The sequence below is a fragment of the Cibotium barometz genome, chromosome 60 (assembly GCF_041138505.1).
Source record: "Cibotium barometz isolate CiBa-2024 chromosome 60, ASM4113850v1, whole genome shotgun sequence".
NCBI lineage: Eukaryota > Viridiplantae > Streptophyta > Polypodiopsida > Cyatheales > Cibotiaceae > Cibotium > Cibotium barometz.
Window position 1 is genome coordinate 22,438,927 of NC_141105.1, and position 22,142 is coordinate 22,461,068.

Genomic DNA, 22,142 nt, shown 5'->3' on the forward strand with positions numbered 1-22,142 from the left:
CTCATAGTGCGTCGATTTGGCAGAGGAATGGGGACTAATCACTAAGCTTTGTTGATTTTTTCTCTTCAATATCTTAAGACTGTCCTAATTACCCTAGTGCAAAGAAAGGCCAAAGTTCATCAATCAAAAGTTTATAGGGATATGGGTATGTTTGCAGCAAAGGAACGGAGCCTATAAGGGAAACATCAAAGCGTATGTTGCCACTAAAGGAATTGATGTTGCAATGTTTTTGCCTTTTTGGTGTTGCTTTGTTCACAAGCCAATGCGAAAGCCAGTTATATTCAATTTCATGTGACCGGCCCCTTATCGGAATTAAGCTTCTAAAAGAAAATTGAAATGCCACGTTAGCTAAAAAAGTACATCACGTGCCCTGAACTGCCGGAGCACGTGTAAGGTCGGGGGGCCCGGGGGACTTTGGGACTCTGGAGTTTTTAAAAGCTGGTCTCTTCCTCCTCATACATTTTTACTTTCATGATTCATCTCATCGAAGTGCGAAATGCTTCTGTACTGCTGATGAAGCCTCCTCTGCGCAGAAAACCCTAATCTTAACAGGTCTTCTACTCGCCATGGTTCTGCGCCAAAGCTAGCTCAGGAAACGCTGCTGAGGTTTTCTCTGAGAATCCAAGCTTCTTCAGCCAATGTTATCGTGATCTGCAGGCAGATCTGGAGCTTCTGAGCAGGGTTTTCCAGCTCAATTTTGATGCGCCATGGGTAACTGCTGCAGCAGCTCCGGAGTAGGGTCCAAGCCCAAGAAGAAAAGCCCTAACTCCTTCAACAGAAGCAGCGGCCATGACGCTAACGGGGTGCCGCGAGTCATACTGCTCAGCAAGCTCTCTTCCAGAGGCGAGCAGAGCATAAATGACAAGTACAATCTAGGTAGAGAGCTTGGCCGCGGTGAATTTGGTATCACCTACCTCTGTACAGAAAAGGAAAGTCAGGATGCCCTTGCCTGCAAATCCATCTCCAAGTTCAAGCTGAAGACCCCCATAGACATCGAAGATGTCCGGCGGGAGGTTGACATCATGCGGCATTTGCCTAACCATCCCAACATTGTCTCCCTTGAGGGCGTGTACGAAGATGATGATGCCGTACACTTGGTCATGGAGCTCTGCGAAGGCGGTGAACTGTTTGATCGGATTGTTGCCAGAGGGCACTACAGTGAGCGTGCTGCGGCAGTGGTCACCCGCACCATTGTAGAAGTTGTCCAGGTGTTTATTATTTCTTTCTTATCTGTTTCTCCTCTTATGTACACTTTTTCTTTAACTGAAACATTGTTTGAGGGCTTGCTTTGTGCAACCTTTCCCCAGTGACGTTCTGACTTTCTTTTTCGCTCCAGCTTTGCCACAAGCATGGAGTCATACACAGGGATCTCAAACCTGAGAATTTTTTGTTTGCCAACAAAAAGGAGAACTCACCTTTGAAAGCCATAGATTTTGGGCTGTCAGTTTTCTTCAAGCCTGGTAAGCTGTTTTTTATATCCACCAAGCAGGGTTGCCTGTTCTTCTTCCTCCTCATTGTTTATGCTGTTAATGCAGGAGAAAAATTCTCTGAAATTGTAGGGAGTCCATATTACATGGCTCCTGAGGTGTTGAAGCGGAACTACGGTCCAGAAGTAGACGTTTGGAGTGCGGGTGTTATCCTATACATTCTTCTATGTGGTGTACCCCCTTTTTGGGCAGGTAGTTTTGATTGGGTTTGTAATTTTTTTTTTCTTGTCACAATTTAAGTTCCCTTAGGCTCGTGTGTATGTGCGACTATGCTTATAATGTCCAAAACCTAAATTGTTTGTAGAGACGGAACAGGCAGTTGCCCAGGCTATCCTACGAGGTTCTTTGGATCTAAAAAGGGACCCTTGGCCAATCATTTCTGAAAATGCAAAGTCACTGGTTCGTCAAATGCTGGAGCCAGATCCTAGGAGACGTTTAACTGCGCAACAGGTTCTTGGTATGCCATATATTCTCTTAATGCGATCTATCAACAGTTTGAGTCTTTGCTATTTTTGATCTAAGGCAGGTGCCTCAAATTATGCAGATCATCCATGGCTTCAGAATACCAAAAAAGCCCCTGATATTCCACTCGGTGACGTAGTGCGATCCAGGTTGAAGCAGTTTTCGGCCATGAACAAGCTGAAGAAGAAGGCATTGCGTGTAAGAACAATGTTTTGGTTCTTTTTTTTGGTATGCACTTTTGCAATGACTTGAGGGCTAGCGTTGAAACTGGACTTGGTAGCCTCCCCACTTCCACCCCTTTTGTTGGGTCTAATCTTAGCCTTGCACCACAGCCGATTTGCTGCCTTCACTTGCTGAAAAGCAGCCGGCCGCTTCTACAAGAGGCTGTTTGCCCTTTTTGCTGGAGGGTGGAGCATTGGTTTAAAATGATGGATCCCTTACTGTGCAACCCATAATTGTTCTTGAATTGGACTCTATGAGAGTGATATGCAAGCATTGCCTCACCAACTTAACCAGATTTGCTTATATCCTAGTCGACCTCGCGGTGCTCTGAAATTCACACCTATTTAACTTTCCATCCCTCGTGTGCTTGAATATTGATGTCTTATGTGAGTGGTTCTATGCTCAATGATTGCATTTTTTATTCTTTTGTGCACCATGTGCACCCCCTTATCTTTGATACTAAGGATTTCTTTGCCTTGGCGCAGGTTATTGCTGAACATGTGTTATGTGGTGAAGAGGTGGAGGGTATTAAAGATATGTTCAATGTGATGGACACTAACAAGACGGGATTCCTTACCTTTGAACAACTGAAAGTAGGACTTCAGAAAATTGATCCTCAGCTTGCTGAATCTGAGATTCAACAGCTTATGGAAGCGGTAAGAGTGATGGGTTTGATATTTAGCCTCCTTTAGCCCTGTCTTAAAGTGGTATTTTCTCCTTTTTTACAGTGTCTTAAAGCGTATTTTTGTAGTAGTGTGGGCAGACCACAAGGTCAATTAATACCACAACAAAATACTCCTTGTTTTTTTCCTGCTTTTTTCTATTTCACCTCTAAGATTTCTTGTGTGGATTGAACATGTGAAAATTTCCAGCTTTCCGACTGGCATAATCACTTCTATATGCGCACAAGATTACAATGTGTGGACCAAAGCTTAGGTGCATGCGTGACATGCTTCTTCATTGAGATACCAAAGCTTAATAACAACATAATATATACTTAAGAGTTTGTTCAAGTGACTCCTAGCTAGTCCATGAAATAAGCCCAAGGTCTCAGCTTAGGATTAGCAACACATAATTGACAAGCCCTATGTGAGTGTTGATAGTGTTTTTTGCCCTTCAACCTTGCCTTAAATCTCTTTTTTTAAGAGAAATAATATTTATTAAATAATAACTAGAACCATTTACATAACTTTTGGAAGATGAGTTTTGAACCCTAATTTTCTCATATTTGCGACCTAAAACTAGCAAGAGTGGCCACTTGTTGGCGATTTGGGCTCTCCTACCACCAAGGAGAGTCAAGGGGGAGAAGGAAGAGGAGGGGCTACCCTTATTCAATAGCATATCAATAACATGCAAGAAATTCGTAGAACAAGCATGAACTCCATAGTTAAAAACTTGAAAAGAAAGAGAAACTAGTGCAAAAGCTTCATATATGTTGCATTGCTTGAGAGTATCACAAAGATAGTAGTGAACGGTTGAGTGGATTTCTCTTAAAGCCACTAAAGTGTCAAGTGTGAGCCTCAAGCTATCTAGGTTTATGCACCTCAAAAAGTGAGAGGATGGCTCTAGATCACTTAACCCTTAGCACCAAAGTGAACCATTTCTTGAAGACTAAAGTTTAGATTTATACCATGGTCCATGGCCTAAATATATACATTGACTCAAGGCCCAAGGCGCGACATGCTGAGATATTGAGCTCAACTAGTACTACGGTGGACATTGATGACCCGCCTGGGTGATAGCTTCTGCATCTACACCACTGGCATAGTAGTGAACGGTTGACCGGATTTCTCTTAAAGCCACTAAAGTGTAAGTGTGAGCCTCAAGCTATCTAGATTTATGCACCTCAAAAAGTGAGAGGATGGCTCTAGATCACTTAACCCTTAGCACCAAAGTGAACCATTTCTTGAAGACTAAAGTTTAGATTTATACCATGGTATATGGCCTAAATATATACATTGACTCAAGGCCCAAGGCGTGACATGTTGAGATATCGAGCTCAACTAGTACTACAGTGGACATTGATGGCTCGCCTGGGTGATAGCTTCCGCACCTACACCACTGGCATGGTTGGTGAGATTATGAGTGATATGCGGCTAGTGGGATAACAGGCTGTGTGACAGCCATTTTGGATTACTAGAGATTGGCATAGTTATAGCGCCAGCTCATTTAGTCGGGTTCACATTATGGACCCACCCTTATATGTTGTAGTAGTTGATTACTAACCCATATAGTGTGTACTCTTATCTTTATGTTATGTTGGTTGAGTAGAGAAGAATAAAATAGAAGAAAATTCAGCTATCCATCTCTCTCTTGTGTCTTGCTCTCTCTTGTGTGTGTGTGTTTTGCTTGCTAAGGTTTGAAGTTCTCTCTCTTCCCCACATTCTCTTCATGGTATCGGAGCCTGGTTCGTATGAGAGTTAAGGAGACAAGCAAGAGGCAAGAACAAGCAAGCAAGGAAGCGGTACTACACGAGTAAGAGCACCATCATCTCTTTTTCCTTCTTGGTTTAGGTACAACACTCCCTCAGAGCTCTGGGAGCTATACATCTCTGATTGAGGAGCTGTCTTCGTGAGAGCGGAGCTATAGGGCAGGTACAACACTCCCTCAAGTAGCTCCGGGAGCTATTGGATATAATTTTTTCGGCTAGATTCACTTTTTGGGCGCGTTACGGGTCCCGTTTCATCACTGTAGGGTATTTTCAATAGTTTTCTAGAAGTTTTGGTAGAGAACTGTTTCTGCTTGAAATCTGGTTATTGCAGTGCAACAGTGCACTTTGGAAGTGCAGACAGGGTTTGCACATGTATTGTTGATATTGGGTGTATGTACATGAACTCTGGTCACATTTGGTGACACACAAGCTGTGCTGAAGTACCGCTGCTGCAGCAGTTATAGGAGATACTACTGTATTACAGGTTGCATACAGAAGTTGTCTGTTTGCAGGTTATTTGATTGCTATAGGAAAACATGTCTGACGGAATTAATCAGATTGTTAGTGAGAAGCTGCATAAGAATAATTTCCATGCTTGGAAGTTCAGAATGATTAATTTCCTAATGGGTAAAGGATTTTGGAATTATGTAGAAGGAGACAATGAGGAGCCTCCAGAGTTATCTGAGGAGAATGCTACTCCTGTAGATATAAAGGCATTCAAGGATTGGAATCAGGGTGCAAGAAAAGTCATATACTGGCTTTCAATTAGTGTCACTGATACTATGATAGGACACATATAGAATGCAAACACTCTAGCAGTTGCATGGCAGAATCTGGTTCAGATGTTCCAGACTAACACAAAGGCAAGGAAGTTGCAGTTAAAGCAAGAGTTGCATATTGTGGAAAAGAAAAGCATGTCTATTAATGAATATGCCTTAAAGATCAAGGGCATTGTTGAATCCCTTGGGTCTATCAATGTATCAGTGGAGAATGATGATTTGGTGAGTGTCTGTCTGAATGGGCTTGGCAAAGAGTACAAGCCATTCAAGACCTCCATTGCAGTTAGGGAGAATATTTCCAACTTTCGGGACTTGATATCTATGTTGATCATAGAAGAAAAGGCTTTAGGTGAGGATTCTTCTTCACAAAGCAAGAACACATCGGAATAGGCCTTCTACTCTAATTCAGGTAGAGGTAGAGGTAGAGGCCGTGGTCGAGGCCAAGGTGGTGGCTGACAAGGAAATCATGATTCTGGACAACAATAGTCCAATGATTCACAACAACAATCATACACAGGTGGAAGAGGCCAGTCTAGAGGCAGGGGGAGAGTCAAAGAGGCCGAGATGGTTGGTAAAGAAATCAAAATGCAAATAGCATAGAGTGCTATTACTGTGGCAAACCAGGACACATGGCAAAGGACTGCTACAATAAACAAAATGACATTAAAAGTGGGAAGTTGTAGCAAGGCAACTATGCATCATCTAGTAAACATGGAGATGATGACAGAAGTGAGCAGCTGTTTGTGATGCAGCACATGCTTAGTTCTATAACAGGGGATGTGTCAGGATCTCAAGATATATGGTATGTGGATTCTGGCGCCTCTAACCACATGCTAGTCATGCTGAGTGGTTTAGAGAGATGCAGAAAATGGAAAAACCAGGTTATGTAGAAACAGGTGATGATACTGCGTGCATGTTGGTAAAGTGCTATTGTCTATGCATGATAGCAAAATGAAGTACGTGGCTGATGTACTTCATGCTCCGAATATTACAAAGAATCTGGTTCCTGTTGGATAGATGGTTGAGTAGAGTCTTCAAGTGAGGTTTAATCCTCAAGGATGTTTTGTGGAAGACTTCAAAAATAAGTGTCGCTTAGTTGCAAAGGGTAACAGAAATGGCAGGATGTTTACTTTGGATGTGAACATGCTTGAGATAAAGGCAGCCATGTTTGCGCATGGAACAAGTGTCATTGCTGATATTGACATATGGCACAAGCGCATTGGTCATGTGAATGTACAGCGACTGAAGTCTATGTAGGCCCAAAATATTGTTGCAGGTTTGTCAAAGTTTAAGGTTGACGGTATGCATAAGGTATGTGAAGCATGCCAAGTTGGTAAGTAGGCCAAACATGCTTTCCTACATGAAAAGCATGTCAGTGCAAGGCCATTGGATATCATACATTCAGATGTATGGGGACCGACCAAGATTGCATTAATTGCAGGTTGCAGTTACTATGTTACATTTATTGATGACCACACTAGGAAAGTGTGGGTTTATTTCATGAAGGAGAAAAGTGAGGTGTTTGCTCACTTTCAGAGATTTAAAGGCTTGGTCGAGAAGGAAAAAGGCATGCAAATAAAATGTCTAAGATCAGATAGTGGGGGAGAATATTTCTCCAACGAGTTCAACGATTTCCTGAGAAAGTAGGGAATCAAGAGGCAGTTTACGTACAGGTACACTCCGCAACAGAATGGTGTTGCAGAAAGGAAAAACAGGCACATTGTAGAAGTGGCACGTGCCTTGATGGCTGAAAAGAATATGCCACATTACTTTTGGGTAGAAGCAGTAGCAACTGCTGTGTACATTATGAACAGGACACCCACTGCAGCTGTTCATGGTATGACTCTTGAACAAAAGTTTACAAGCATAAGACCGGATGTGTCTCACTTGAAAGTGTTTGGGTATATTACATATGTACATGTTCCTGATGAAGTGATAAAAAAGGTGGATCCAAAGGTAGAGAAATGCATCTTCATTGGTTATGCTATGGAGCAAAAAGGTTATAGATGCTATAACCCTACCACTCATGAGATACGAGTAAGTAGAGATGTTGTCTTCGATGAGATAAGTAGCTGGTATGCACCAGTAGTGAAGGCAACAGAAGATGCAGATGTAAGAAGTGCTGATATTGCACCACATGTAGAGCAACAATCACAGGTGCTGAGTGGACGTGGGGAGTCCTCAAGCAGTGGATCCAATGTTAGCCCATGGTTATGGTAAAAGCAATACAGGAGGTTGAGCCCACTTGCTTTGAGCAAGCAATTGGAAATAAGAAATGGGAAGATGCCATGGATGAGGAGATGGCAACATTGGATGCAAATGCAACATGGGAGTTAGTGCCTTTGCCTAAGGAAAAGAAGGCAATTGGATGTAAGTAGGTGTATAAAGTCAAGCACAATGCTGATGGTTCAGTGAGCAGGTACAAGGCAAGATTGGTTGCCAAGGGCTATGCACAGACTTATGGCATAGACTATGAGGAGACATTCAGCCCGGTTGTAAGAATGGCAACCGTGAGAGCTGTCATTGCTATGGCTGCAGCGAAGGGTTGGTCTTTACATCAAATGGATGTAAAGAATGCTTTCTTGCATGGTGATTTGCAAGAAGAAGTGTACATGATGCAGCCACCAGGTTATGAGAGTGATGCACATCCAGATTTTGTGTGCAGGTTACACAAAGCCTTGTATGGCTTGAAGCAGGCACCCAGAGCATGGTCAAACAAGATCGGGGAGTATCTTGTTACCATTGGATTTCAGATATCCAATGCAGATTTTTCACTATATGTGAAAAAGACAGATAGAGGGATCATGCTATTAGTCATCTATTTGGATGACTTGATTATCACTGGTGATATTGATACAGACATACATGATGTCAGGATGCTTTTGAAGCAAAAGTTTGAGATGAAGGATTTGGGTGAGCTGCGGTATTTCTTGGGCATAGACGTGGTGAGATCACCTCATGGCATTTTGCTATTGCAGAGGTAGTATGGCTTGGACATGTTGTCCAAGTATGATATAACAAGCTGGAAGCCTATTTTAGTGCCATTGGAGTAGAACACAAAGCTTTCCGCAGATACAGGTGAGCTTTTGGAGGACCCCACTACATATAGACGCATAGTGGGTAGTTTGATCTACATGACCATTACAAGGCGAGACTTGAGCTATGTTGTTGGACTTGTGAGTCAGTTTATGCAGGCCCCTAGGAAGCCACACTTGGATGCGGCTAGACGGATCCTCAGGTACATAAAGTCCACAGTTGATTATGGACTTTTCTATGAGGCTGGTACAGAGATACAGTTACATGGGTACACAGATGCTGATTGGGTTGGTAGTATTGCAGACGAGATCTACCAGTGGTTTTATGTTCTCATTTGGGAGTGCTCCTGCGAGTTGGAGCAGTAAGAAGCAGCCAACAGTTGCCTTGTTGAGTACAGAGGCGGAGTACAGGGGTGCTGCTATGGCAGCTTGTGAGATAGCTTGGTTTCAAAAGCTACTTGGTGACATGGGAGAGCCCGTGGATAGGGTAGTTGTCATATATTGTGACAACATGAGCAACATACAGTTGGCTAGTAACCCAGTACATCATGCTAGAACGAAGCACATTGAGGTGCATTATCACTTTGTGAGGAAGACGGTTCTAGCAGAAGATGTAGATTTGGTATATGTCAGCACAGAGGATCAGGTGGCTGACATCTTCACGAAGGCATTGAGCACAGAGAAGCTCCACAGGTTTAGGAGCTTACTTAGAGTGCAGTGTGTGGAGTTGAGCTCAAGGGGGAGTGTTGAGATATCGAGCTCAACTAGTGCTACGATAGACATTGATGACCCGCCTGGGTGATAGCTTTCGCATCTACACCACTGGCATGGTTGGTGAGATTATGGGTGATATGCGGCCAGTGGGATGACAGGCTGTGTGACAGCCATTTTGGATTACTAGAGACTGGCATAGTTATAACGCTAGTTCATTTAGTCAGGTTCACATTATGGACCGACTCTTCTCTGTTGTAGTAGTTGAGTACTAACCCATATAGTGTGTACTCTTATCTTTATGCTATGTTGGTTGAGTAGAGAAGAAGAAGATAGAAGAAAATTCAGCTATCCATCTCTCTCTTGCGTCTTGCTCTCTCTTGTGTGTGTGTGTGTTTTGCTTGCTAGGGTTTGAAGCTCTCCCTCTCCTCCACATTCTCTTTATGTCATCCATCATCCACACCAATGTAACATGCAGCGGAAGTCTTCGTATTGGAGGATCCTGTCACACAAATGCTCACACCGTCTTCTGTATCCTGAGTTTCGCGAGTTTAGCAATCCACTTTAATACGTCAAACTTTAAAGAGACATGAGAGAGAGAGATGAGAACTGTACACCGTATGGGGTCCTGAATTACCCACTGAAGGGCCCCCTATCCCCTTACCAAGATAGTATTTGCTTTATTATCTTTAAAGAGATTGAAAGACCTCTGAAGACCAAGTGTTGGGTTGAACTGTGCACTGCTGTAGAAGCACCAAAGATGTCCAATCTCGAGCCTATGCACTCTTCCCAATGGTATGAGGGAGGGATGCAAAGCTAGGGCTGAAAGAGGGGCTGTTTGGGACTGGTCTAGACTGAGTATGAATGCTGTAAATGAATATGAATGCTGCGTTTACCATCACCAAGTGGCTGGAGCAAAACGATGATGAGATGAATGTTGAAAACTGTATGGATGCAGAAAACGCAAGATGGACTAAGGCTGAATGCTGAACTGCTGCGTTTTACTGATGCAAGATGGCTAATGCTCATGCGTTGAGACGCGTACTATTGTAGGAGGAAAACGCTGAGATGAGGAGGCTGAAACTGCAATCGTTCATGCTCCTAGTGCTGAGGATGACAAGCGCTTGAAGGCTCCTTTGCTGAATATGATTGAATGAATAGATGATTATGCAAAGCCTCTATTTATACTAGTGATGTTGCTAGTCAGTTGGCACTGCAGGAAAAAATACCAAAAAAATCCTAGATAAATCCTGGATAATTCCTAGATGCTATCTGAGGTTCCTGCAATGGTCTAGATGCTATGCATGAATGATGTGCAATATGGAGGATGCTTTCTGATGCAAACCCTAAGGTTTCTATGCATGAATGCGTCTCTTTAAGTGGGTTAAGGGACTTAGATTGACTGACTGACTGACTGACTATGGCTGAGAATGACCTACGTAGCTCGTGCCTGACTTATCTTGAACTGAGGATATACAATGGGGTCACAGCATACGACAAATATTATCCTACTGGGTTCTAATAATGTACAGCACTGCTGATGATGAGCCAGCTTGTCACCATGCACTACAGTGCAGAGTGCATGTGACAACCACCTCTTCCAAGGCGTCTTTTTCGCTTGTGTCTGTAATGACCCCAACAAGTACACATTGGTAAAGTGTGGGATACCTTGGTGGCATTCGAAAACACATTGTTGGTAGCGTGTCGGACACTAATCCTTTTGGTTCTAGAGGAAGGATAATATGTATTCTCGCTTTTTACTATTGGCGGCAGTTCTACGTCATTGTTGTAAACGAATGGACATTTTTATGTGGGCATCTCGAGGTGTGCCAGGTGTTGGCAACAGCCGATCGGACACTAATCCTCTCGGCTAGGACTGCTAGAGGAAGGATATTACTTATTCTCACTTTTTACCACTGTAATCATTATCTTATATTGGCAGCAAATTTGCGGTGGGAATGCTGAAAACAAGGAATTGGCACTGGTGGTTACTAAAACAAGCAGCAGTGGGGTTGTAGATGAATTTCTATTGCATAAACGTCAAAGGATTGGTCACGAGCGCTGCCCACAAGCACAAACAGGCACTATGGATTCCCGCAACAGCCCTAAATCAACACGACCACGCCTGGAAAGATTTGACCAGCTCAAAACAAGTTGTCCAGCAGCATGGGCAGATCAGGGGCAGCACATAGAGACCGAACAGTAGCAAATCCAGCCGTCTGTTAATGATGTGGTGCCCGCACAGACCATTTAGGAGAAGTAGCTGGAAAGCTGATGTGGGGGGCATAGCAGGGCGCCCTTCTGATGAGGATCATAGCTATGTGCTCGGTTTTGTAAATGGATGGGTGGAACCTCCTCTATGAGCAAAAACGATGGAGAGGAGTGCAGGAAAGTGACGATCAAGCTCGCAGGAGAGGAGGAATGAGTTGTGCATGAATTTTTAAGTTGTCCATGCCAACCTTTGTGTCATGGGTGGTCACCCCTTACTTATGGGGTGCCCAGCCCCCACACTTTGCCACCAGGGTGCCCACCAAGTTGGGCCTCGAGCAATTTAATAAGTTGTCCACTCAATTTTTGATGAGGGTGAACCTGCAAAGTTTATAAAAACTACAGAGCATTTTAGTAAATTAATACAAGAGTTTTGAGTGCACTTGCCACCTGTTCGCATACCACAACACATTAGAATATAGGGCATTGGCATGGTTCATGGGTAGGTGTCCTAGCCTCGTGAACTCGACATTCATAGCAAGCAAACACTTCAAAACAGTTCATGTGAAAACAGTTTCAAACATGCAAACATGTGTGCATGTGCACTTTGTTATGAGCAAATCTCCTTGTCATGGAACAAGTACAACATTGGCATTTCGGGACACAAGTCTGGCACATTGAAAAGTGTGGAACTGGGATCTTGGGCACTCGGATCTACACACTGGCCACAAAGGGGCGCGAAGAAGGATCCCGTACACTTGGGCCCACAAATGGGCACGAGAAATTGGAGGAGACCATTTAGGTGGCCAAATGGTGACATCCCTCTCAGGTTTCTAAATAGTTGTCCTCAATTGAAAAGCGTCGAGGTATGCCTGAAGAAGCTGTGGATAGTCAGAGAAGTACTTTTCGTCAACCCATATCAATAGGGAGGTAGTTTTTAAACTCCACAAGGTATTGCCTGGAAAGCTTGCCACCAACTAGCTTTCTCTCCTTGTGGAAGACTATTTGCTTTGGATGAAGTATCTCTTCAAGCTCGTCAACCTTTTGCGGCTCTTCTGTGACAAGCTTGTGCGACGTGTGGATTTGGCCCCACATACTTGCGCAATAAGCTGAAAGGCATCATGAATCTTCCAATGATTAGGTAATGTTGCTAAAAGCAACTTCATTGATCTACTTGATCACCTTGAAAGGCCTATAATGCTTGGTAGAGAGCTTAGGACACGCTTCCTCTTTACTTGGCCTCTTGCGGAGTCTTGCTTTCTCAAATTTTAGCAATACCCTATCACCCTCTTTGATGTCCATCTTCTTTCTATGCTTGTTGGTAGCCTTTTTATGCTTATCTTGAGACCTAGCAATGCCTGTTTTGCACTTGTGCAAGGGCAGTGTCAAAATCTCAAACATATTCATCGGTAGCAAAGATCTCATTCTTTGTGCGAAGGATGGGTGGCAAAATTACTTTGCCATAAACAATCTCAAACAGGGCCTTTCATGTGGATGCATGTAATCCTGTTGTTGTAGGCAAACTTTACAAGCAGTAGATACTTCTCCCACTCGGTCTTTTGGTTTGTGGCGTAGCAGTTTAGAAGATCTAACACAGCAGAATTTGTAGCCTCACTTTGGCCATTTGTTTGTGGGTGATACGCCAATGAAAAATCCAATTTAGTACCCATGTTATCAAAGAGAGCCCTCCAGAATAGGCTCATAGTCGGGGGATCTCTATCGCCCACAATGAACATTGGCACACCGTGATGTTTGAACACTTGTGCAAGAAAGACCTTCACTATATGCTCGGGTTTTATGGTCTTCTTGATAGGCAAGAAATGCGCTTGCTAAACTTGTCCACAATTGTCCAAATAGTATTGTTACCTTGCTCGGGTTTTATGGTCTTCTTGATAGGCAAGAAATGTGCTTGCTTGCTAAACCTGTCCACAATTGTCCAAATAGCATCGTTACCTTGCTGGGTCCTTGGCAATCCTATTATAAGGTCCATAGGCAATGGCTGAAGCAATTTTGGGCCTTTTTGCCTATCAAATTTGACTTTTTGACTGATGATACATGCACGCACATATATTTCTATGTCCTTGCGCACATGGCCAAAAGAAATAGTGCTCAATCATGTGCGTAGTAGGCAATATTTCTTGATGACCAACATACAGAGGAGCATGGCACTCATCCATGACCTTCACATATGAAGGATGTGCATGACTAGCCATTAAATCAGTCCATAAACTTGCAAAATCTGCATCAGAGTGATACAAATCTTGCATGACAGAGAGGTTCCCATGTGAGGCAATGGAAATTGCAGCCACATGGTCTCTTAGACAATGCATCTGCCACTGCATTCTTCTTCCCTGGAGTATGCACAATTTGAAAATGAACATAGAGAGGAAGTTTGCTATCCTCATGCTTTTCTGAGAGCTTGGTCTGCATGAGAAAGTATCATAGGCTTCGGTGATTTGTCTTCACTGTAAAATTAACCCCAAGAAGGTAATGTTTCCAAATGGTTAAGGCATGAATAACATCCAATAACTCTGTCTCATAGATGCCCAAAGAAAGTTTGGCATCATGCAAACGACGGCTCTCATAAGCCATGGCATGTCGCTCTTGGTTTAGGATAGTCCCAATACAATTTGGAATTATCAACACGGGCCCACTTATGAGTACTTCCTTAGGTTGGAAGAATGCATCCCTCTTATCCACTGTCCATTCGAACACTGCTTTCTTCTTGGTAAGCTCATTAATGGCGAGGCAATCCAAGCAAAATACCTTGTGAAGCGCTGATAGTATGAGCATAAACCAAGAAAGGTTCGTACTTCATGTATGGATGTCAAGTTTGGCCAATTGCGAGTGGCATCAACTTTTGCGGGATCCATCCTTACACCATCCTTGGATACGATGTGCCCTAAATAGTATATTTCCGAAAGGAAGAATTCACTCTTTTTGCCGTTTATAAAGAGCTTATGCTTGGGAAGCTATCTGAAAAATATGGCCAAATGAGCTCTATGTTCCTCCTCATTCTGGAAAACACCAAGATGTCATCAAAGAAGACACTTGTGAATTTTTGGTGCTCGCTGAAAATGTGATTCATCATTCTATTGAATGTTGCCAGGGCGTTCGTGAGACCAAACAGCATGTCTAAATACCCATAAAGCTCGAAAGCTGTTCGGAATGCCGTCTCATGAACGTTCGGCGGTACCACACATCTGGTGATACCTGCTCTTCAAGTAAATGCGGCTAAAACATGCTGATCCCACAAGCTTATTTATGCTCGGAATCAGAAAACGATTCTTGATAGGAATCTGTTCAATGCCCGGTAGTCAACACACATGTGGAATGACCCGTCCTCCTTTTGCAAGAGGAGTACGGGAGATAAAAATGGCGAAGAGCTTGGCTGAATTAAACCCTTCTCGAAAAGCTCATTTACCTGCTTCATAATCTCCTAGGTGGGTCTATTAGGTGGAGAACTGCCAGGGACCAAGTCAATGCGATGATCCTCGGGCCTTTGCAATAGTAGCCCGCCTAGCAAAGTGTTGGCAAAGCAATCTGTAAATCATTAAGAAAAGTCACCCTCTTGAGTGAGAGTATCCACGTGCACATCCCTATGTTCAACATTATCACGAACAAAAACCAAGTACGCAAAAAGACCCTTTTTCATGGCTTCATTTATGTGTATGTGAGATACAATGGCATCAATAACATGCATGCGGCATTTATGCATAAAACTTATTCTATTCGTCTTGTAGTTCTTGCGGAAGTCAAGGCGGCGGTGCCATGGCTTGCCAAACAACACATCACATCCATTCAAGTGTGCAACCAAAAAGTTCTCATGGTCGAGCCAAATCCCTTGGCTTCACACCCAACTCCCTCACCATGGAGTCGAATGTATGGTCCACCATGGATTCAGCTTTGGTGGCCTCAATAAGCTTGTGAACCTACGGGTTCTCGTGCAAAAGCTTTAGCTCCTTTTCCTTTGTCTACAATTGCCTCTTCACATGATCAAGTTCAGCCCTCAATGAATTGGGCTCCTCTTCTTGCACCTTCTCTTTGCCATGGGACGGCTGTCCCACAAAAACCATATGGGGTTCATGAGTACCCGCAACATACCTGCCATGAGATGCATCTGAAGCATGAGCAGCACTAGAGTACCCTCTAGAGTTGGGCACTTCTTCACACTTTGTTTGGCTGTCTATAATGTTAAGTGTGCTACCTACGCGGTGTCTAAGCCCACAAGATTGTTTCCCGCCAAGGAGACGGAAACAACTGTGCTTTGATACCAATAAAATTCACCCCGCTGGGTGTGAGCACGTACTGGGCAGCACCGTCTCATAAAATACAATAACACTTTATGAAATGAAAACAACACATACATAGACAAAGCTGAAAACTGAAATATGCTCAAAGACACCACTCTGGGGATATAACCCAGGCCGACACCCCCCCCCCCCCCCTCAATACCAGGAGTATTTTATTTGTATGATGTTCCACAGGCTATGATTGCTAGCTTTGCCATAAAAAATCATAAATACAAATACCAAACATTGTTGTCGGTGATGATTCCGTCAATGTAGAGCCTTCCCAACAACTCCCCACCTATCTTTGGAGTGAAACAATCTCGAAACTGGTGTTTCATGTCCACACGCGTCACTGGTTTGCTCGTACTAGTGCGTGGATTGTATCCTCATGACGAGGATGGGAATGCTGAAACTGAGGAACTAACACCTGTGGTCACACTTAGGCCCAAAAACAAGCAGCAGTGGAGTTGTAGATGAATTTATGTCGCGTAAACATCGCAGGACTGGTCATAGCAGACACTACTCATAGGGACAAACATGCACTTTGGATTCCCGGAACAGCCCTAGATCAGCATGACCAACCCTTGGAAAGATTTGACCAGCTCAAAACAGATTGTTTGGCAGCATGGGCAGATCAGGGCAGCACACGGAGGCCAAACATCAGCAAATCCAGCCACCTGTTGATGATGTGGAACCCGTATAGGCCGCCCAAGAGATTATAAACATTACAAAGTATTTTAATAAATTAATACAACAGTTTTGAGTGCACTTACCACTTGTTCACACGCCACAAAACACATCAGAATACAAGGCATTTGCACGGTTCACGGGTAGTCATCCCTGGCTTGCAAATTGGACATTCATAGCAGGCAATCACACAAAAACAGGTCACGTGAAAACAATTTCAAACATGCAAACATGCATGCATGTGCACTTTTTTATGAGCTAATCTCCTGGTCATGGAACAAGTACAACACTGGCATTTCCGAGCACAAGTTTGGCACATCGAGAAGCATGGAACGAAGAAGGGGAGCTTGTTGGAAATATTGTTCATCCCCAGATGGACTCCGTGCATGCTTGTATGTGGCTCGTTTATAAGCCATGCATTGCATATTTATCTACTGTTTTTTGCACCATTTTTGGGAGCATTTTTAGTATTGTTTTAGCATTTTATGGACTTTTGTCCAGGGTGTCCTGTAGGACCTGCCGACCAGCTCTAGAGGACCTATATAATAGGTGCCTCAGTCCTCATCATTGTTATCTCCCTTTTCAGCCATGATTTGTACATACCAGCACTCACGGGCCTCTCCGTGCTGTACCTTCAATCATATTCAAGTTCTTGATCATCTGCAGTCTACTGTCTACACATGTATGCTGTTTTATTCTCTTTTTCCAGATTTACAGCAGTAGCACATAAATCTCACATGGTATCAGAGCCTAGAACTGCTCTAGGACCTGCATTTTTCTTCATGATCCTGTTGATTACAGATTTCAGCAGATAAAGACCTGCGTTTTCAGATCTGGGAGCTGTGTTTACATCTGGGAGCTGTGTTTTTCATCAGAGAGCTGTGTTTTCTCAGTGATGCTGCGTTTTCTCAGGCTGCGTTTTTCCTCACAGAGCTGTGTTTTCAGCATGTGTGGTGCCATTAAACTTTGGAGAACCATTTCTTTTCTCCGCTTCTACATTCCTTCTTCTTCATCCTCATACTAATTGTGCTTAGTTTTAGAGGAGGTCTAGCTGCTTCTAGCCCTATTTGAAGAGGAGTATTCTGCATTTAGAGGATATGGCTTCAGGAGATCAATATTCTAACTTCTTTGGACTTCTTTTCTCCTAGCGGACACCTGGTGTGAAGAAGGCTATGAAAGCCATGAATGCAAAGTTAAGGAGCCCCCTACTATGGGAGACAGTGCCTCAGGGAATCCTGATTCCTATCCCCTACTTCTTAGGCTACTTCTTCTCAATACCCTCTCCCTCCACCCCTTTGGTGGTTTTCCCATCCTTTCCTGCAACCACTTCTCTTGTTTGTCCCCTACCAGAGAACCTCTCCCCTTCCTTCTCTAATGTTCCATCCTACACTCCTCCCCAAATCAGTGATTCCATGAAGCTTACAGCCACCAATTATCATACTTGGTCTTTTATACCCAATTGCTTCTTAAAGGTACTGGTGTATGGACATCAGTTATGACACCTGCCTTGGTGGATCCTGCTTTATGTGGATTTTTGGATGCTCGTGCATGCCTCATTATCATTCATTGCATGACTCCTGCCATACAGGCACAATTTATTTCTACGAGGAGTAATGCTTGACAGATGTGGCATGATATTCAGAGGAGGTTTGGTGCTGTTTCTTCCGCGAAGATTGCTAAGTTGGAGGCGGATCTTAAGAAGATTTCCGTGAGTGAATTTGATAATATCACTGATTAGATTAGGGACTTTACTTGCATCAAGCGGCAACTTGAAGAATATGGGAGCGCAATCAACAACCCGATCCACAAGCTACTTGGTAAATTGCCTCCCTCTTTTGATTTCTTCAAAGATCATATTTACTTTCGCCAGCCTCTTCCATCTTTTGAAGAAGTTGAGTTATCTACATGACAAGTGTTTGATGAGAGGCAAAGGAAAGTCCGAATCTGCTTTTGTTGCCCAAGATAAGAGCAAGAACAAAGGAGGATGAGGAGGCAACAGCACCACCACCAACAACAACAAGAACAAAGCTACCCAAGGAAAGGGCAAGAAGGATGCTATAGAGATCAAAGGTAACACAACCTCGGAGTGTTCGTTTTGTGGCAGATTAGGCCATATAGAGGAATGGTGCTTTACTCGACGTGACAATTCTCGGGTAGCCAAAGCCAAATACAAAGCCAAAGATAACTCTCAGGATTTTGACAAGGAAAAGGTGGAGGACGAGGACAATGCCAAAGTGGCATACATGGCAGTTACAGATTCTCCCCCCTACCTTTCCACAAGATACTTTCCTCATGATCACAGATATAACTTCTTCCAGAGAGGTTAGTGACACTCCCACAGAGGTTGAGTGGGTTAGTGACAGCGGTGCTTCCGTCCATATGACCAAACGTTCACATATTTTGGAGGATTACCAACCGTTCTCTTCTTCGATTCGCATTGGAGATGACTCTTCCTTACGTGTTATTTGTATTGGTAGTGTTTCTCTTAGTTCCTCTGCTACTCTCCATGAAGTTTTACATGTGCCTTGGCTTTCAAAGAACTTGTTTTCAATTCATATGGTTTCTCGGAAGGAACTTGGAGTTTATTGTGATGATGAGGTGGTTGAAGTCATTGACAAACAGACACTCTCGATTTGGCCAATGGAGTTCATGATGAAGGCCTCTACAAAATCACCACTTTCTCCTCAAAGATTCCCTCATCCGACTCTCATATCCATCAATTATTCTCTCTTTCTCATGCCTTAGTCTCCATTGATGAGACCTCTTTGTGGCATTCATGCTTTGGTCATGTACCTGTTTTTGCTTTGCAGAATTTTTTTTCCTAGCAGTTTAAGCTATGTCAACTACCACATATATGCTCATCTTGCACAATGGGAAAACATCACAAAGATGCTTTTCAAGAGGAGGCTGCACATCGGGCTACACGAACGCTTGAGCTTATACATGTAGACTTGGCTAGACCTATGGAGGTTGAGTCCCTTGAGGGGCTAAGTACTTCATGCTTTTGGTGGATGATTTTACTCAGAAAGTGTGGCTATGTTTTTTGGCTCGGAAGTTTGATGCTTTTGCCAGTTTTCGGACTTGGATAGCTATGGTTGGGAACCAATCTCCTCCTTCACGGTCCAATTTTTTCTCTCAACTACTCCATTTTGCTGAGGAGTATAAGGTACCGTTGTCTGCCGTTGAATACCTTTTGATGCAAGAAACTCATCAAAGGGTACAAACTCACTACCATTGTCAGTCCGTAAGAATGAAACTAAAGAGTATGGCAAGTTCGTTATTGCATCATTTTGGTTCCCCCTGTGTTTTGGGGAGAAGCTGTGGCTACTTCTGTTTATCTCATAAACCGCTCACTCAGAAAGGGGGTTGACAGGCTGAAACCGGAGGAGGCATTTTGTGGACATGAGCCATCTGTATCACATTGCCGTGTCTTTGGTTGTGTTGCTTTTGTTGATGTTCCAGATAAGAAGCGGACTACACTTGCTCCTGAGTCCAAGAGGAGGATTTTTACAGGCTATAGCTCGAGATCCAACGGATACCGTTTTTGGGATCCAGATGTGGAGGATATTATCATATCTCAAGATGCTCGGTTCGATGAGACATTATTTGGACTTGATTCGTCTCCCATGTCTTCTTCTGAGCAGATTTTGGACCCATTTCCAGCCGATATTGGAGAGTTTTCTTATCTACCACAGTGACCGTCTTCACCTGCAGTGATTCCGGTGTCTTTAGCATCACTTCAGCCCGCTGTACCCTTGTTTCAGCCCCCCTGTATCTGCTGTGTCCAACCCCTTACATAGAGCTGGATTGCCTCTTGCATCTTCTCTATCACATACAGCCTCTCCATTATCTTCTCCACATTTGGCTGCTTCTTCTTCATCGATTGCTGTCCTGGATGCGCCCATTTCTGTAGCAGTACCTTCTTCTTCTTTCAGATTTGATAGGAGGTTTGGTCCACCCCCGTGGGTCCAGAAATTATTATAGGACTCTAGCCTTTTTGATAGCCAGTTGCATTCTCAGGCATCTGCTCCGTCTTTTGGACCTTCCAGTCATACCGTGAATTATGCTCTTATGAGTACCTTACAGGATATTGATGAGCCCTAGACTCCCGAGGAGGCCCTTGCTTTGCCGCAGTGGTGTCAGGCTATGGACGTAGAGATGTCTTCTATCGAGCAGAACAATACTTGGGAGTTAGTTCCACGTCCATTACATCGGAAGGTCATCGGTGTCAAATGGAATTTCAAAGTCAAGTTTCATTATGATGGTACTTTGGATAAGTACAAAGCTTTCCTAGTTGCTTGTGGTTATGCTCAGAAAGTTGGTGAGGACTTTGATGAGACATTTGCACCTATAGCCAGGTATACCACCATTCGGATTGTTTTAGCCTTGGCTGCTCATTTTGGATGGCCTGTCTTTCAGGTGGATGTTAAATTTGCGTTTCTGAATGGAGATTTAGAGGAGGAGGTATATGTGAGCAACCTCCAGGATTTGAGATTCAGGGACACACAGATCATGTTTACTTATTACGAAAGGCTCTATATGGTCAAACAGGCTTGGTATTAGAAGATTGATGCCTTCTTGATTTTGCTATTTGTGGATGATCTCATCCTTACAGAATCTGCTTCTCAGTTGGTCACTCATGTTTAGTCTCAGCTTTCACAACAGTTTGAGATGACTGATCTTGGATTACTTCATTACTCTCTTGGTCTTGAAGTATGGCAGTACGATGATTGCATTTTTATTTCTTAGGAGAAGTATGTGCGTAAATTTCTTTCTCTTTATGGTTTGACAGATTTTACTCCGCTCTCTTGTCCCATGGATCCTAGTTTCAAGCTTTCAAATGATTCGCCTTTGGTTGATTCTACTTCAGAACGGTAGTTGGTTGGTCCATTGCTTTACCTCAACAACACTCGTCCGGATATCTTTTATGCCTTGAGTATTCTCAGTTAGTTCTCCTCTGCGGCTTGACAGTCTCATTGGCAAGCTGCTTTGTGGGTTCTTCGGTATCTTCGTGGCACATCTAGTTATGGTATCACTTATTCTAGTGGTTCTGATTTGGTGGGATTCACGGATGCTGATTGGGCTAATTGTGTTGATTCTCGGTGATCTACTTCTGGAGATTGTTTTCTACTTGGATTTGGAATGGTTTCTTGGTAGTCTAAGAAACATAGGACTGATGCTGCATCATCTACTGAGGCTGAGTATAAGTCCTACCTTCTCTCCATGATTGAAGCTCTGTGGATTCATTAGATTCTGGAACATTTATGTTGTGCACATGATTCTACTGTCACAATTTCCTCGGACTCCTAGAGTGCTATTGCTTTGGCACAGAATGCAATGATTTGTGGTCGATCTAAACATATCGAAGTGCATTATTGTTTTGTTTGAGACTGGATCGAACATGGTCTTCTTCGCGTGGTGTATTGTTCTACCCAGGACAACCTTGCAAACCTCTTCACCAAACCACTCCCTTGTGCTTTAGCCTTCTTTGGAGGTCTTACTTCAGCGTGCCGGCGTTGCTCTGCCCATCTGGTGCTAAAGAGGAGGTGTTGGAAATATTGTTCATCCCCATATGGACTCCTTGCATGCTTGTTGTATTTGACTCATTTATAAGGCCTTGCGTTGCATATTTATTTGCTATTTTTGTCTAGGTTGGCATGTAGGAAGCATTTTATGGACTTTTGTCTAGGTTGGCATGTAGAACCTGGCTGACCAGCTCTAGAGGATCTATATAATAGGTGCCTCAAGCTTCATCATTATTATCTCCCTTTTCAACCCTAATTTGTACATACTAACACTGATGAGCCTCCCTCGTGCTGTACCTTCAA

General features: G+C 43.4%; 1 protein-coding gene across 2 annotated transcripts in view; it reads left to right on the plus strand.

Moving 5' to 3' along the window:
- Positions 1–455: 455 nt before the first annotated feature.
- LOC147605134 (calcium-dependent protein kinase 13-like) overlaps positions 456–22,142 on the plus strand; it is a 52,188-nt gene continuing 30,501 nt past the window's right edge. Inside the window, exons 1-6 of one of the 2 annotated variants that reach the window (XM_086793751.1) lie at positions 456–1,208; positions 1,337–1,460; positions 1,536–1,679; positions 1,792–1,944; positions 2,032–2,147; positions 2,657–2,827. In XM_086793751.1, the coding sequence (XP_086649877.1) occupies positions 708–1,208; positions 1,337–1,460; positions 1,536–1,679; positions 1,792–1,944; positions 2,032–2,147; positions 2,657–2,827 (1,209 nt within the window). In that variant the 5' untranslated portion in view covers positions 456–707. Of the gene's footprint in view, positions 1,209–1,336; positions 1,680–1,791; positions 1,945–2,031; positions 2,148–2,656; positions 2,828–22,142 lie in introns of both variants that reach the window. The other variant, XM_086793750.1, reaches the window with a different exon arrangement.